We start from the raw sequence: 18,673 nt of genomic DNA, 5'->3' as shown, positions 1-18,673 counted from the left end.
ATATACATGTCACCTTCCTGCCTGCTACCATAAGGAATCTTTCGGGGTCCTTTGTAAAACAAATCCCTCCATGTATATGTTAGATCATTATTTTCTTGTCTATGAAGGGAAGCTGTTCACCCCTCCTACTCCTATATCAATTTTTTATTCTGTACTGGATCATTCATATCAGGATACAAACAAGATATATTTTTCCTGTTAAAAAAAATCAAAACATCCCTCTTTTAATCTCACTTCCTGAAAAAATTACCATCTTTTTTCTTTGCTCCCTTTTGCAGCAAAATTCCCTATAAGAATTGCCTTGTCCTTCCTTCCTTCCCTCCATCCCTCCCTCCGTCCCTCCCTCCCTCCCTCCCTCCCTCCCTCTGTGGCCCAGGCCGCATGTAATCTACTCGGCTCGCTGCTGCCCCGCACCGCGGACTGCCTGGGACTGCCAGCGGTCGCCAGCCTGCTTTTCCTGCTTTGGCTGCAGGCGCGGGTTCGCCATGTTGGCCACGCTGCTCTCCGGCTCCTGACCCCGAGTGCTCTCTGCCCGCCTCGGCCTCCCGAACTGCTGGGACTGCAGGCGGAGTCTCGCTCACTCGGTGCTCCGTGTCGCCCAGGCTGCAGTGCGGTGGCGTGGTCTTGGCTCGCGGCAGCCTCTGCCTCCCAGCTGCCTGCCTTGGCCTACCAGGGTGCTGGGATTGCAGCCCCTGCCCGGCCGCCGCCCCATCTGGGAGGTGAGGAGCGCCTCTGCCCGGCCACCCATCGTCTGGGAAGTGAGGAGCGCCTCCGCCCGGCCGGGCCGCCCGGCCGCCCTTCGGAAGAGTGGGCCTCCGCCCGCCGCCCCCCAGGGAAGAGTGAGCCTCCGCCCGCCGCCCGTCCGGAAAGTGTGAGGGCCTCCCCGGCCGCCCGTCTGGAAGTGAGGACCTCCGCCGGCCACCCGTCCGGGAAAGAGTGAGGGCCTCCGCCCGGCCGCCCGTCCGGAAAAAAGTGAGGGCCTCCGCCGGCCGCCCGTCCGGAATAGTGCGAGGCCTCCGCCGGCCGCCCGTCCGGAAAAGATGGGGCCTCCGCCCGGCGAGGAGCGCCTCCGCCCGGCCGCCCCGTCCGGGAAGAAGTGAGGAGCGCCTCCGCCCGGCCGCCCCGTCCGGGAAGAAGTGAGGAGCGCCTCCGCCCGGCCGCCCCGTCCGGGAAGAAGTGAGGAGCGCCTCCGCCCGGCCGCCCCGTCCGGGAAGAAGTGAGGAGCGCCTCCGCCCGGCCACCCATCGTATGGGAAGCGAGGAGCGCCTCCGCCCGGCCACCCATCGTCTGGGAAGTGAGGAGCGCCTCTGCCCGGCCGCCCCGTCTGGGAAGAAGTGAGGAGTGTCTCTGCCCGGCAGCCCGGTCTGGGAAGTGAGGAGCGCCTCTGCCCGGCCGCCCCGTCTGGGATGTGGGGAGCGCCTCTGCCCAACCGCCCCATCTGGGAGGTATACCACGGAGGCCAGAAGCAATCTGGGGGCTGGACGTGGTGGCTCACGCCTGTGGTCCCGGCACTCTAGGGGCCCGAGGCGGGTTGATCACTTCGGGCTAGGAGTTCGAGACCAGTCTGGCCAACATGGCGAAACATATGAAAAATACAACAGACAAACCAACCAACCAACTCAGTGACAACAAAACAGGTCTATCCTGGAGTCATACTCTAATTTTTTCTATTTTCCTCCCTTTCTGATCCTTTATCCCACTTTCTTTTTCTTCCTCTTCCTTCTCCTTCTTCGTCAAATAGAGGACTGAGTTATTATCACTGATCCATATAAAGCCCCTCTCTCATTTATTTTGATTCCCACTCCCCATTTCTATTCCCCGTCTTCCCATGTGCAACCTTCCTAATATGTTTGATATGCATCTTTTTGTTTGTATGTATTTTTAGAAAATGTTTTTTGTTTTTGTGTGCAAAAAAAATTAATAAAAAAAAAAAAGAATTGCCTTGGCCAGGCATGGTGGCTCATGCTTGTAATCCTAGCACTTTGGGAGGCCGAGGCAGGTGGATCACTTGAGATCAGGAGTTCGAGACTAGCCTGGCCAACATGGTGAAACCTCATCTCACTAAAAATACAAAAATTAGCTGAGCGTGGTGGCAGGCGCCCATAATCCCAGCTACTCAGGAGGCTGAGGCAGAAGAATCACTTGAACATGGGAGGCGGAGGTTGCAATGAGCTGAGATAGCGCCACTGTACTCCATCTTGGGCAACAGAATGAGACTCAGTCTCAAAAAAAAAAAGGAATTGCCTAGGCTAGGTGCAGTGGCTCATGCCTGTAATTATAGAACTTTGGGAGCTCAAGGCAGGAGGATCACTTGAGGTCAGGAACTCGAGACTAGCCTGACAACACAGCAAGAACCTGTCTCTACAAGAAATTTTTAAAAACTAGCCTGTGTAACATAGTGTGATCCTGTCTCTACAAAATTAGCCCAGCGTGATTGCATGGGCCTATAGTCCTAGCTACTCAGGAGGCTTAGGCCAGAGGATTGCTTGAGCCCAGGAGTTTGAGGTTATAGTGAGCTATGATCATACTACTGCACTCCAGCCTGGGTGACAGAGTGAGGCACTGTCTCAAAAATAAATAAATAAATAAATTTATTTTTAAAATTTTTAAAAATTAGCCAGGTGTGGTGGCACATACCTATAGTCCCAGCCATTTGAGAGGTTGAGGCAGAAGATTGCTTGAGCTCAAGAGTTTGAGGTTGCAGTGAGCTATGATCGTGCACCACTGCACTCCAGCCTGGGCAATACAGCTAGATCCTGTATCTTTAAAAAAAAAAATAAAAGTGGCTCACTCCTATAATCCCAACGCTTTGGGAGGCCAAGGCAGGAGAATCACTTAAGCCCAGGAATTTGAGACCAGCCTGGGCAACATAGTGGGTCTCCATCACTACAAAAAAACAACAATAATAATAACAAATTTTAAAATTCAGCCAGGCATGGTGTTATACGCTTGTAGTTCCAGCCACTCTGGAGGCTGACACAGGGGAATCATTTGAGCCCAGGAGGGAGGTCGAGGCTGCAGTGAGCCATGATCATGCCACTGCACTCCAGCATGGGTGACAGAGTGAGATGCTACCTCAATAAATAAATAAATAAATAGCCTATATTCTTTCATTTAACTCTGAATGTCTGAATATTTCAGATCAAGACTAGACATCTAGTCCTTTGTTGCTCAGTTCACAGTAATCAAAACCAAAAAAAAAAGACAATTCATATACCAAGTGCCAACATCCTCTGATATATACAAAGGGAGTGACAGGTGTTGTGATAATATCCTAAGGACTAAAATGTTACTGGTTCCTACCCAAGCATCTCATTCTCAGAATTTAAGATATGTAAGATGTCAAGTTATGGCTCTGCCACTGACTCATTATTACTTAACATCACAGAACCTCAATTTCATAATCTGTAAAACAGAAGATAAAACCCATCTCTTGGAATTGCGCCCACTAAATGAGGTGCCAAATATAATACAGTCCTATGCTCATTGGTTTTCAAAACTGAACGTGCGTAGGAATTACCTTGGAATTATCTTGGGGGCTTATTAAAATGCAGATTCCTGTGCCTCATCTAGCCCTAGTGAATCTAAATTTTTGGGGGTGGGGTTTACAAATATCTTTTTTTTTTTTTTTTTTTCAGACAAGATTTCACTCCTGTCACCCAGGTTGGAGTGTGGTAGCATGATCTCAGCTCTCTGTAACCTCTGCCTCCCTAGCTCAAGCAATTCTCCCGCCTCAGCGTCCCGTGCAGCTGGGACTACAGGACTACAGGTGCGTGCCACCACACCTGGCTAATTTTTGTAATTTTTGTAGAGATGGGGTTTTGCCATGTTGCCCAGGCTGGTCTTGAACTCCTAAGCTCAAGTGATCTGCCTGCCTTGGCTTCCCAAAGTACTGGGATTACAGGTGTGAGCCACCACACCTGGCCACAAATATGCTTTTTAAATAAGCAATATCCTAGACTTCTAGTGGTCAAAGGACCACTTTTATTGTTGTTGTTGTTGTTTGAGAGAGTCTTGCTCTGTTGCTCAGGCTGGAGTGCAGTGGCACGATCTCAGCTCACCGTAACCTCGGCCTCCCAGGTTCCTCATGCCTCAGCCTCCTGAGTAGCTGGGATTATTGGCGTGCACCACCACGCTTGGCTAATTTTTTGTATTTTTAGTAGAGATGGGGTTTCGCCATGTTGGCCAGGCTGGTCTAGAACTCGTGGCCCCAAGTGACCCTCCTGCCTCAGCCTCCCAAAGTTTTTACAGGTGTGAGCCACTGCGTCCTGGCCCAACAGACCACATTTTGATAAATGTTGCCCTAAGCTTTCAATAAAATTAAGAAATCTCCTTTCTTGCCCTTCAAAAGCTGTCTTGGTTAAAATAGCTAGGTGCTGTGATGTACACCTGTAGTCCTAGCTACTTGGGAGGCTGAGACAGGATTGCTTGAGCCCAGGAGTTTGAGTCCTGTGAATAGCCACTGCACTCCTGCCTGGTTGCCTGGGGAACACAGTAAGACCCTATGTCTTAAAAAAAAAAAAAAAAAACTTAATTGGGGAGTATAGGGAGTAATGTAAATCAGTTAAGAATGCACAGTAGGTTCTAACCGGCATGGAAAAGTGCCTTACGGAATTCTGGTATTTGCTTTCTTTGTCTTTACTTCTCTCTGTTTTTGTATTTTTTTAATACTTTTTGTAGAAATGCGGTTTTGCCATGTTGCTCGGGCTGCTCTCGAACTCCTGGGCTCAAGCTACCCATCTGTCTCAGCTCCTGAAGTGCTAGGATTACAGGCATGAACTACCATATTTGGCCCAATACTGTATTTCTAAAAAATCTATTTGGGAAGCAATATAGGGTTAATATACAATACAGTGTCCTGATTCCAGTCATATACTTTCATTTTCTACAGTAGCTGGCAATAAAATATCATGGTGGTCACTGGTTTTAGGTAGATAAATATGTACTACAAGACATTTATATTGCTTAATGAGACTACTATAAAACTTCAATAACATTGTACAACTATCTTCTCTCTCATTTATAGCTAATGATTGAAATCACAAGTCATCAATCACATTATAAATAACAAAAGACTAAATGCAAATTTTCACCAATTTTCTTCAAAAAATCATCTGCCCGGGGAGATCATTTCAAAAATTTCATATCCAGTTTCTTATTCTTACCTTTAAAATTTCTGGCTTTGTTTTTTCCATCACATGAGTCAGACTAAAAAGATGAAATAGAGCTTCCCGAACAAAGAATGCCCGTTCACTGTAACGCTTCAGTGCTTCTGCAATCTGAGTTTCATTGGCTTCTCCAGACACCTGTGAACATAACCAGATTAGCTTTTAGAATTCTCTCTCTTTCTCTATCTAAATATCATTTGTGGCTAGGTGCAGTGGCTCACGCCTGTAATCCCAGTACTTTGGGAGGCCAAGGTGGGTGGATCATGTGAAGTCAAGAGTTCAAGACCACCCTGGCCAACATGGTGAAACCCCATGTCTATTAAAAATAAAAAAATTAGCCAAGCATGGTGACGCATGCCTGTAATTGCAGCTACTCAGGAGGCTGAGGCAGGAGAATCGCTTGAACCCAAGAGATGGGAGGTTACAGTGAGCTGAGATCGCGCCACTGCACTCCAGCCTGGGCAACACAGCAAGACTCTGTCTCTAAATAAGTAAATAAATATCATTTGTAGCCGGGCGCGGTGGCTCATGCCTGTAATACCAGCACTTTGGGAGGCCAAGGCGGGCGGATCACGAGGTCAGGAGATCGAGACCATCCTGGATAACACAGTGAAACCCTGTCTCTACTAAAAATACAAAAAAATAGCCGGGCGTGGTGGCAGGCGCCTGTAGTCCCAGCTACTCAAGAGGCTGAGGCAGGAGAATAGTGTGAACCCGGGAGGCAGTGTTTGCAGATCGCGCCACTGCACTCCAGCCTGGGCAACAGAGCAAGACTCCGTCTCAAAAAAAAAAAGAAAAGAAACAAAAACAAATAAATATCATTTGTATACATAGCACCTTGGATAGTTATGCAAAGCTGGAATCAAATAAAAATGATAATACTTTCTAATCTATCCAGATTAGTCATCTTAAAAAGGTATATCTGTCTTGAAGAGATGTATATTAGATAGGCTCAGAACCTAGCATAAGACCAGGGGTGAAATTTTCTGTATTATACCTAAAATAAATCTCAAGATATTTAACACTATTATAAGGCCCTACTGCTTGATTAGGATCCTATCTGCCTCTTAATCCCCTCCCTCTAGCTCACAATGTTATAGCGATATGACCTTTTTTCCTCATCTTTCCGTAAGTCAAGCTTTTTCTCAGCAAAGGACCACTCATACAATGTCTTCTCTGACTGAAAACTTCCTTTCTCTCTTTGCCTGACTAATTTCTACTCATTCTTCCTTATTCAAGTTAAGGACACTTTCTTAGAGAAGTCTTCGTTGAGCCACTGATTTAAGTTAGGTCCCCTGAAACATCTCTTTCATAGCTGTTATCATAATCCCCCACTAGATCGATCCATTCACCATTGTACCCCAATAGCTAGCATTATGCTTGGCTCAGAATACGTTCTCCATAAGTAGTCATCAAATAAATGTATCAATTAATTTCCCCAGATTTATCACGCTCCTTTTCAGCACCAAGAAGTTCTGTTTAAAATTAAGTCTTTCTAGGGATTCCCAACATAAAAGTATATTATTTTAAGATAATATACTTATCTTAAAATGTGGTTCAGGTGCCACTGGGCAACCAAATATAGGTAACAGAAAGTGGCTCTTTATAAAAGTAATCCAACTAGTAAGTGAAAAATAAATGATTAAAATATCACCATAATCCCCAATGAATTGATAAATCTAGCTACTAAGTGTCAGTAACTGCTAACATCACAGAAAGAGAAACAACTAGATATTTACGTGCCTCAAAACGTAAGAATACAACACCTAAGGGTCTGGCCAAAGGGATCTAACCTAAGTCTAATTAAGCCTCCAAATCCAGCTACCAATTTGCAGAAAATACAAAGAGAAAGATGCACCATTAGTATACAATCAGCAAAATCCAGGCTGGCAGAGTGGCTTATATCTGTAATCCCAGCACTTTTGGAGGCTGAGGCAGGAGCATCACTTTAAGCCCAGGAGTTCCAGACCAGCCTGGGCAACACAGCAAGACCCTGTCTCTACAAAACAGCAACAAATACAATAAAATCCAGACTGAGGGAAACTCTACAAATCCAAATGATAGATTCTTCAATAAACAAATTATAAGGAAAAGAAAGGGATGAGGAGGAACCTATAAAGTAAAAGATACTCAAAAGACATCAAAGTGTTTTAAACAGACAAGATTATACAGGTGCCTAAATAGTTGGGTCATAAAATTATAAAGAAATGAAAGGACATGGCTGGGTGTAGTGGCTCATGCCTGTAATCCCACCACTTTGGGAGGCCGAAGCGATGATAGGGGTAGATGACAAAGTTCTGTTACTTAACCTGAGTGATGGTCTCAAGTGTGTTCACTTTATTTTCAACTCATTAAGCTACATAATTATTTATTTTCTGTCTCTGTGTTATTTTACAATAAAGTTTTTAAAAATGCCAAAAAATGTCATTCAGAGAGACTATCTCATAATAAGGGGAAGATTTAGTCTTTTTTGGCAGTAACATTATACAGTGTGACACAAAAGTAATCAAATATTTTAAAAATATATTACTCAGTAACTAAGTTTTATATAAACATATAATAAATATTCAGCCAGGCATGATGGCTCATGCCTATAATCCCAGCACTTTGGGAGGTAGAGGCAGGAGGATCGCTTGAGCCCAGGAGTTCAAAACCAGCCTGGGGAACATAGTAAGACCCTGTCTCTATAAAAGAAAAGAAAAATTAGTTACGTGTGATGGTGCATGCCTGTAGTGCTAGCTACTTGGGAGACTGAAGTGGACTGCTTGAGCTCAGGAATTTGAAGCTGCAGTAAGCCATGACTGTGCCACAGCACTCCCTGATGGGCAACAGAGTGAGACTCTTTATCAAAAAAACAAAAAAGCCTATAATATTCAGATTGGAATACGCAGCTTTGAGGAAATGAAGGGATGTATCATGGCTGACATTTCAACCATTAATAGGATATGCTACAAGAGTCTGAAATGAATTAGACTACAGTACTGATATATGTCACATGACACAAGGGCACATATTAAGAATTTCTAAGATTGTTGAAATAATAATAAAAATTTCTTTACTTCCATTACTTTACATCTTTTCTTTTTTTTTTTCCTTTTTTTTGAGACATGGTCTCACTGTCGCCCAGACTGGAGTGCAGTGGCATGATCTCGGCTCACTGCAACCTCTACTGCCCGGGTTCAAGCAATTGTCATACCTCAGCCTCCTGAGTAGCTGGGATTACAGGTGCCCGCCGACAGGCCCGGCTAATTTTTGTATTTTTAGTAGAGACGGGATTTCGTCATGTTGGCCAGGCTGGTCTTGAACTCCTGACCTCAAGTGATCAGCCAACCTCGGCCTCCTGAAGTGCTGGGATTACAGGCATGAGCCACCACTCCCAGCCTCCATTACTTTACTTCTTTAAATGCTTTTTAAACTTTCTATTTATGTATAACATACATACACAAACTGGTTTGGACTACATATTCACATATACAAATGGGTATTTAATAAAATTTTTCAAAGTGTTCAGTTCATTGAATCACCCAGAACTTTTTCTTATAAATTCAGAGAAAAACACTGAAATGTGAAATGAAAAAAACTGTAAGAGGGAAATATAAAATAATCTAAATCAGACTTTATTCTTCCTTTACCCACATGTGGTTGGTTCCAACAGCTTTATAAATCTCTTATATGAAATATATCCTCAAGTTACCTTGAATATAAAATTAAAGAACTTTTGTTACTGGAATGTTAAGCACTCTAAGCCAATTTTTTTTTTTTTTTTTTTTGAGACACAGTCTCTCTCTATTGCTCAGTCTGGAGTGCAGTGGCATAATCTCGGCTCACTGCAACCTCCACCTCCCGGGTTCAAGTGATTCTCCTGCCTCAGCCTCCTAAGTAGCTGGGACAACAGGTCTCTGCCACCATGCCTGGCTAAATTTTTTTGTATTTTTAGTAGAGGAAGGGTTTCGTCATGTTGGCTAGGCTGGTCTCCAACTCTTGGCCTCAAGTGATCCGCACGTCTTGGCCTCCCAAGGTGCTGGGACTATAGGCATGCTCTAAGCCAATTTTATTGCATGTATATATATATATATATATATATATATTTTTTTTTTTTTTTTTTTTTTTAAGACAGAGTTTCTCTCTTGTTGTTCAGGCCGGAAATCAATGGCACCATCTTGGTTCACCACAACCTCCAACTCCTGGGTTCAAGCGATTCTCCTGCCTCAGCCTCGCAAGTAGCTGGGATTACAGGCATGAGCCATCATGCCTGGCTAATTTTTTTTGGATTTTTAGTAGAGACGGGGTTTCTCCATGTTCGTCAGGCTGGTCTCCAACTCCCGACATCAGGTGATCCACCTGCCTCAGCCTCCCAAAGCACTGGGATTACAGGCGTGAGCCACTGCATCCAGCCATTGCCTCTATGTTCATTCAGTGAACAACACTTCTCTACCCAGTGACAAACCCTCACATCTGGCTGCTCAAATTATAAGTATATTCTTTTTTCTCCCAAAGTGCTGCGATTACAGGCGTGAGCAACCACGCCTGGCCGACTAAAGCTATTTTTAAATTAGTCTGTATCTTCTCCACTAGACTAGAAATCCTCAAGAGCAGGGATATTAACAGATATCTTTTTGTTGTCGTTTTGTTTTTTGTTTTTGAGACACAGACCTGCTCTATCGCCCAGGCTGGAGTGCAGTACCACAATGCTGGCTCACTGCAACCTCCGCCTCCCAGGTTCAAGCAATTCACCTGCCTCAGCCTCCTGAATAGATGGGATTACAGGCATGTGCCACCATGCCTGGATAATTTTTGTATTTTTAGTAGAGACGGGGTTTCACCATGTTGGCCAGGCTGGTCTTGAACTCCTGACCTCAAGTGATCCGTCCGCCTTGGCCTCCCAAAGTGCTGGGATTACAGGTGTCAGATGGGGGTCTCACTATGTTGCTCAGGCTAGTCTCAAACTCCTGAGCTTAAGCAATCCTCCCACCTCGGCCTCCCAAAGTGCTGGGATTAAAGGCATGAGCCACTATGCCTGATCAAAAAACATTTATGTACCTTCACTGCATGTTGATTACTGCAGTTCAATATAGGAGTCTGACTTCAAGGGAGAGCTCTAAGTTAAGACACAAATTTAGGAGTCATTGGCATATAGATTTAAGGACTGAGGTGCAGAACACTCCAACAGTTAGAGGCCTGGAAGATGAGGAAGAACCAACAAAGGAAATTGAGGCTTAGTGGCAAGACAAGTAGGAAAAAAAAAAACAAGACAAGTATGATATCCTGGAAGCCAAGTTAAAAAAAAAAAAGGTATCTCAAGGCAGAGGCAAAGATCAACTATGTCAAATACCATTTTACTTTGGGTCAAATAAAATGCAGACTAAGAACTAACACTGGGTTTAGCAGATTTTCAATGTTCTCATGAGTTGGGAGCCACAGCATGGTAGATAATCCAAGTATGGGATAAGGTGGCCAACAAATGTAAGAATTCTAGTTGTGGAGAAATGGAAGGTTCAGGAAACTGATGGTGACAGAAGAGAAAACTGAGTAGGGAAATAGAAGAGAAAATCGAGTGGGGAAATACTGATGACAGAGCTGGAAATTCTATGCTAAGAAAGCCAGGCTAGGCTCAGGGGCTTACACCTATAATCCCAAAACTAGGAGGCCAAGGTGGGAGGATCGCTGAGCGAGAACCCATCTTTGCAAAAACACTAAAAAAAAAAAAAAAAAATTAGGCCAGGCGCAGTGGCTCACGCCTGTAATCCCAGCACTTTAGGAGGCTGAGGCAGGCAGATCACCTAGGTCAGGAGTTCAAGACCAGCCTGGCTAACATGGTGAAACCCCATCTCTACCAAAAATACAAAAATTAGCTGGACATGGTAGCAGGCACCTGTAATCTCAGCTACTCAGGAGGCTGAGGCAGGAAATTCGCCAAAACCCAGGAGGTGGAGGTTGCTGTGAGCCAAGATTGCGCCATTGCACTCCAGCCTGGGTGACAGAGCTAGACTCCATCTCAAAAAAAAAAAAAAAAAAAAATTAGCTAGTTATGGTGGCACATGCCTGTGGTCCCAGCTACTCAGGAGGCTAAGCCAGGAGGATTCACTCGAGCCCAGGAGGTAGAGGCTGCAGTGAGCCTATTCATGCCACTGTACTCCAGCCTGGGTAACGGGGCAAGACCCTGCCTCTGAAAAAAAAAAAAAAAAAAAAGTTATTGTAAAACAGTGATTCATGAGTTTGGCTGGACACTGCAATCATCTAAGAAGCTTTAAAAAATACTGATGCCTGGGTCTCACCTCTCTTCCTAATGCAGTCTTTGCACATATTATTCTATCTGCCTGGAATGCTCTCTACTCCTACTCACCCTTAAGATCTCCACTCATCCATCAATTTCTCAGAGAAACAGGTGGCTCACGACTGTAATCCTAGCACTTTGGAAGGCCAAGACAGGTGAACTGCCTGAGCTCAGGAGTTCGAGACTAGCCTTGGCAACATGGTGAACCCCTGTCTCTACTAAAATACAAAAACTTAGCCGGGCGTGGTGGTGTGTGCCTATAGTCCCAGCTACTTGGGAGACTGAGGCAGGAGAATTACTTGAACCTGGGAAGCAGAGGTTGTAGTGAGCCAAGATCACGCCACTGCACTCCTGCCTGGGCAACACAGCGAGACTCCATCTCCAAAAAAAAAAAAAAAAAAATATATATATATATATATATATATATATATATATATATATATATATATGTATATGTGTATCTATAAAAGTATACAAACAGGTATAAATATAAAATGTATTTGTAATCATATAATCACCACTCCCATTAGGTTAAGCTCCTTGGAGGCAGATCCTATATCATTTTCTTTTTTCTTTTTCGAGACAGAGTCTCATGCTGTCACCCAGGCTTGAGTGCAGTGGCACAATCTTGGCTCTCTGTGACTTCCACCTCCTGGGTTCAAGTGATTCTCCTGCCTCAGCCTCCCGAGTAGCTAGGACTACAGGCACATGCCACCATGGCTGGCTAATTTTTGTATTTTTAGTAGAGACAGGGTTTCACCATGTTGGCCATGCTGGTCTCGAACTCTTGACCTCAAGTGACCTGCCCACCTCTGCCTCCCAAAGTGTTGGGATTACAGGTGTGAGCCACTGCACCCGGCCTCATTTTCATTTTTGAATCCCAAGCTCTACCAAATCCAACTGATGTTTGTTAAACTAAATTTAAACCATTAGGCATGAGAAATCTTAGGAAAAGCAAAATTCTACCATTTCTACAGTAGGGATCTCCTTAGAAAACTTGATCTCCCACTAGGTATTCAATTCAACAAGGGGTGTCCTTAGTTTCTCTGAAGTTATCCATTAAAAACACTATATGTAGCTGGGCGTGGTGGCTCATGCCTATAATCCCAGCACTTTGGGAGGCCAAGGCGGGCAGATTACGAGGTCAGGAGATTGAGACCATCCTAGCTAACACAGTGAAACTCCATCTCTACTAAAAATACAAAAAATTAGCCAGGTGTGGTGGCGGGCGCCTGTAGTCCCAGTTACTTGGGGGGCTGAGGCAGGAGAATGGCGTGAACCCAGGAGGCAGAGCTTGCAGTGAGCCGAGATAGCGCCACTGCACTCCAGCCTGGGCGACAGAGCGAGACTCCGTCTCAAAAGAAAAAAAAAACAGTATATGTAAATGGTTCAAAATAGCTAAACATTATCATCATAAGACGACCTATTGTTTAGCCAGGACCTACTACGTGACTTGCACTTTACATAGATTATTATTAATCTTCAGAATTCTGCAAGGTAAGAATAGTATCTATTCTACAAATAAAGAAATAAAGAAATAAAAACTCAAAGTGACATCATAGCTTGTTCTGGGTCATGAAGCTGAGATTTTAATTAGGACTCTAAGCCTTTCAACTATATACGGCCCTGTTTCATGAACATGTTCCATATATTACAGACATTCATCTTTAATAGAGTCTTATGCAACTAAGATATTGGTCAGCCTGACAAAATAATACATTTTTAAAATCTAACCTTCAAATGTCCTTCGCCTGTGAGGAATTCAGAGTAACCAGCATCAGTAGCCAGCAAACCTACAAATTGCATGCTTGGACGTTGTTGTATAAAGGCTTCAACAGCTTTATCTGTCACGTGCTTTCTCCCAGAAACATCCAGAGAAACAAGGTTAGGTAGGATGTCTTTTTGTTCTAGTAAGCGAAGAGCTATGTCTGATGTAAACTGTTTATCATCTGAGATATCAAGATGATTCAGATGTTTGAGTTCCCGAACTACATCCAGTATCTGGGTAGTTGTCATTTTTAAACATTTCAAGTGGTGCATGGTTAGAGACTTCAGTCGGTCTTTGCAGGCCAGTAGAGCAGTGATGTCTGTGATCGAGGTGTTAGAAATATCCAAACTCTCTAATCTTGGCAATGAGGCAACTTCAGCCAGGTCTTCATTGTAAAAGAGAACATTCGTGATGCTTAAAGCTCGAAGGCCAGAAAGCCGGCTGAAGCAGCGCTCGTAAGGATCCTCGAGGGAGAGAGTTAATGAATTCAGCACCAGGCACTGGAGATTCTGCTGGATCCATTTGTTACTGCCAAGCCCACTGATAATGTCTGTAATCGTGATATCAGCATTCACACCTGTGGCATCAAGTTCCACTAACTTGTGGTGGCAGAAAGCTTTCCGGAAAGCAACAGCAGAGATCTTTGCTTTGCGAATGCAGGCTCGCTTTAAGCGCATCTGGTTGCCCCTAAAAATACCCACAGTTCCATCATTCAATAGACCTGTGGAAAAACAAGCAGCATTTTAACTTCAAAAAACAGTTAAAGAATAGCTAAAATTTCCATCACACTTTACATTTCCAAAGCGCTCCCATGTAACAGTATCTCGTCTGATAATCACAATTCATTTAGGTGAGAATATTATTGTTTACAACTTGTAGATGAGTAAACTGGGGCTCACAGAGTGGCTTTCCAAGATCACAGGGCTACCAAGTGGCAGAATCAGGACTGTGGCAGACATTATTGATATCCATTAACATCTAGTTCTTACCTTACCAGACAACTACATTTCCCAGCCCATCCCTAGAGTTAGCTGGAGCCATGTGCCTAGTTCTGGCCAATGGACTGTATACTGAAGCACCTGAGAGCCAGTGCATGATTTTCCATGCTGTCTTTTCCTGCTATGACAAATGAGAAGCCTTCACGTTCTAGAGAGTATAGTTATATGAGGAGAAACCTTCCATCAGTTTGGACCCTAGGGTGACCATGAAGCAGAATCCTCTATGGACTTGCAGAGTTTACATACCACAAGTGAGGTATAAACCTGTGTTAAGGTATTTGATTTGTTACATTTCTAGCCTATCCTTTAATTTCACCTTAACATATTATTATACAAACACATATACACATAATATATTTAGCATGCACTTAATGCCTTGTAATTCATTAATAAACCACTAGCCAGATCTCAAACCTTATTAAAGTGATCTAGGCCTCGGAAACATAGCGAGACCCCATCTCTACAAAATAACTGAAAACGAGTTGGGCATAGTGGTGCATGCCTATAGTCCTAGCTACTAGGGAGGCTGAGATGGAAGGATCATTTGAGCCCAGGAGTTTGTGGTTACAGTGAATTATGACTGCACCATTACACACCAGCCTGGGTGACAGAGTGAGACCCTGTCTCTGAAAAAAAAAAAAAAAAAAAAAAAAAAAATCTAGTAGTTATAGCTTCCCCCCACACTCCTCTCCCGCAGATGAATGTAAATGAAGTCGACACAGTAACCTCTTGAAGTGCCTTCAAGATCTACCTGTCTACCAATCAACAGTGTCACAAGCATATGATACTTTGGAGGCACATCAACAATATCACATATCAACTAAACAACATTGACTGTGAAAGAAGTAACAATCATGCCAAAAACAGGTAGTCTAAGAATAGTCTGGGGTGAATGAGCAATTGAGGACAGGTAAATAAATAGCCTGAAGTCAAGAGAGGAACTCTAAGGCGGCACCTTAGCTGGCCCATACTCAAAATGTAGCTAGGCTGCCAGCCAGTCACCCTTAAATTAGAAATGAGGTGTTTTTGAAAGGGAGCACTATTCTCTAATGAATTTTGCAGACTTAATTACAGTTACACAGTTAAAATCAAGAAAGGCCTGTGCAAAACCTGCCAAAGTGGACAAAAATGACTAATTACATATTAAGAACTCCATTATATTTTAGAGCTGTGCTGCCCAATACATAGTCACTAGCTCCACACAGCTGGAGAGCACTTGAAAAGCAGGTGGTACAAAGTGAGGTCAGCTATAAAGTACAAAATATACACCAGATTGTGAAGACTTAATACAACAAAATAATGTAAAGTATCTCAATTTTTTATATATACTACAGGTTGAAATGATCATTTTTTAATATATTGGGTTAAATAAAAATTATTAAAACTAGTTTCACTTGTTTTTCTTTTTATTTTTTTATGTGGCCACCGGTAAATTTAAAATTACATTTCTATTAAACAATGTGGTTCTAGAGACAGCCTTTCAAATTACCTGCACTCTATTTCAGGGGAGTAAATTTCATGATGGGGTCCATTCAGCAAACAGTTTATTAAACAATTACTATATGTCAAGTACTCTAAATGTTGTAGATACAAAGAAAAATAAGACATGCCCCTATAATCAAAGGATTCACAATCCCATGGAGTAAAAAAGACACAAACAGCCATAACAAAATGAGATATATGGTATATCAATGTCAAGTATAAAGTACCACAAAAACAAAGAAAAGGAAGTAAACCATCATGAATGAAGATCTGGAAAAGATTTGATGGGAGAGGTGATCTTTGAGTAAGGCCTTTGAAAATGCTGGAAGAATTCAAAGATAGAGAAAGAAGGTTAGTAGGCCAGGTGCAGTGGCTCATGCCTGTAATGCCAGCACTTTGGAAGGCCGATGCAGGTGGATCACCTGAGCCCAGGAATTCGCGACCAGCCTGGCCAACGTGGCAAAACCCCGTTTCTACTAAAAATGCAAAAATTAAATGGGTGTGGTGGCGCACGCCTGTAATACCAGCTACTTGCAAGGCTGAGGCAGAGAATCACTTGAACTTGGGAGGTGGAGGCTGCAGTGAGCCAAGACTGCTCCACTGCACTCCAGCCTGGGCGACAGAGCGAGACTCCATCTCAAAAAAAAAAAGAGAAAGAAGGTTAGGTATATGAAAGAAAGAATATACAGCATAAGCAAAGTCTTAAAGATGTGAAAGCATATCACAGGGTTAGGAAATGGCAAGTAGTTCTTTCTATGTTGCTGGAACATAAGAAATAGCTAGAGCCGTAAGATGTGGTGCATTTCTGGGGATATAAGCATGCAAATGGGAGAAGAAATGAGGCTGAAGGTGAGCTGGAGCTAGATCACTCTGAAAGGCGAAGAGATGAAAGAAGATCAGCTAGGGACCTTGGGACCCATGGAACAACGCAGTAAAGTTCCTGGTTTTTTTCTGGTCATATATCCCAGATCTAAAGTTGAAGGAGCCAGCAGCCTGGAAACGCCAATGGGCACAGGCAAAAAAGCTCCCCCAAAATCTGCTCACTCTAGCCAACGTACCAGGAAAGGAGCAACTAGGAAGACAGGAAACAGCTAGTAGACAGTAACTGCTTTACTTCAGCCAAACACGACAGAAAAAACTGCGGCCCCACCCATGCCAGCAAATGCCAATAGGGGCCTAGATTTCTACCCCTGCCAGGCTGTAATTACTTACCCCAATCTGCCCACAGGGGAGGTGTTAGAGAATCTGAGTAGAGAGCAAGGACTTTCATTCCTGCTGGGTAGTAAGAACTATCCCCCACCACGATGTCAGTAGACACCATCTGAGGAGCCTGAACTTTAACACTCATCGAGCAGTGATGAAGTTCTCTACCTGCTTCCCTGCTGGGGTGCTGTCATAGGAAGTCTAGTGGAAAGTCAGGACTTTCACAACTGCCCAACAGTAATGAGGTCACCTCCTCCCAATATGGTGTCAGTAGAAGCCAACTGAGAAGCAGAAATGACATACCCATACCCCTCTCAGTTAGGGAAGTATCAATAGAGTCCTAGTGGGGAGTCAGAATTCCAACCTCTGCATAGCCCTGCACCTTGGGTGTCAAGCCAAGTGGAGAACCAGAAAGAACATTAACCCTAAACTGGCCGGGCACAGTGGCTCACGTCTGTAATCCCAGCACTTTGGGAGGCCGAGGCGGATGGATCACAAGGTCAGGAGATCGAGACCATCTTGGCCAACATGGTGAAACCCTGTCTCTACTAAAACACAAAAAATTAGCCAGGCCTGGTGGTGCATGCCTGTAATCTCAGGTACTTGGGAGGCTGAAGCAGGGGAATCACTTGATCCCGGGAGACAGAGGTTGCAGTGTGCTGAGATCGTGCTACTGAACTCCAGCCTGGCGATACAGCAAGACTCAGTCTCAAAAAAAAAAAAAAAAAAAAATTAGCCGGGCATGGTGGTGCGTGCCTGTAATCCCAGCTACTACCGGGGCTGAGGCAGGAGAATCGCATGAACCCGGAGGCGGAGGTTGCGATGAGCCGAGATCACACCATTGCACTCCAGCCTGGGCAACAAGAGCGAAACTCCACCTCAAATATAACATAACATAATATAACATAACATAAAATAAAATAAAATAACAACATAACATAAATAACAAAATAACATAAAATAAAACAACATAAAATAACATACAATAACAAAATAACATAAAATAAAATAACAAAATAACATAAAATAACATAACAAAATAACATAAAACATAACATAAAATAAAATAACAAAATAACATAATAAAGTAACATAAAATAACAAAATAAAATAACAACATAAAATAACAAAATAAAACGTAACATAAAATAACAAAATAACATAAAATAACAAAATAAAAATAACATAAAATAACATAACATAAAATTAAAATAAAATAAAATTTTTTTTTTTTTTTTTTTTGAAACAGAGTCTTGCTCTGTCACCCAGGCTGGAGTGCAGTGGCACGATCTCGGCTCACTGCAAGCTCCGCCTCCCGGGTTCACACCATTCTCCTGCCTCAGCCTCCCCAGTAGTTGGGACTACAGGCGCCCACCACCATGCCCGGCTAATTTTTTGTATTTTTTAGTAGAGACGGGGTTTTACCGTGTTAGCCAGGATGGTCTCGATCTCCTGACCTCGTGATCCGCCTGCCTCGGACTCCCAAAGTGCTGGAATTACAGGCGTGAGCCACTGTGCCCGGCCTATAAAAATTTTTAAAAAGAACATTAACCCCAATCTGGCAGTAACAAGGCAGTGCTCCTGCCTTCCACTGCTGGGGTGGTGTCAGAGACTCAAACTAAAACAGAAAAGTCTCATATCACCTACAATGTCCTGGTTTCAATAAAAAATTACTCTGAATCATGCTAAGAACCAGTAAGACTTCAAACTCAAAAAGAGATAATCAATATATGCCAACAGTAAGGTAACAGAAATGTTAAAATTATTTGACAACGATTTT

At 43.5% G+C, this 18,673-nt stretch overlaps 1 protein-coding gene across 3 annotated transcripts in view; it reads right to left on the bottom strand.

Moving 5' to 3' along the window:
* ZYG11B (zyg-11 family member B, cell cycle regulator) overlaps positions 1-18,673 on the bottom strand; it is a 112,638-nt gene that overhangs the window by 51,787 nt on the left and 42,178 nt on the right. For all 3 annotated transcript variants that reach the window (XM_032136574.2, XM_058430524.1, XM_058430523.1), the window contains 2 exons: positions 13,177-13,931; positions 5,166-5,306 (listed from right to left, as the gene is read on the bottom strand). In XM_032136574.2, coding sequence (XP_031992465.1) covers positions 5,166-5,306; positions 13,177-13,931 — 896 coding nt within the window. The remainder of the gene's footprint in view (positions 1-5,165; positions 5,307-13,176; positions 13,932-18,673) is intronic.

This window comes from Hylobates moloch, unplaced genomic scaffold, assembly GCF_009828535.3.
Source record: "Hylobates moloch isolate HMO894 unplaced genomic scaffold, HMol_V3 SCAFFOLD_18, whole genome shotgun sequence".
Taxonomy (NCBI): domain Eukaryota; kingdom Metazoa; phylum Chordata; class Mammalia; order Primates; family Hylobatidae; genus Hylobates; species Hylobates moloch.
Note: the sequence above shows the minus strand (reverse complement) of the source record. Positions and strands in the feature narration are given on the sequence as shown.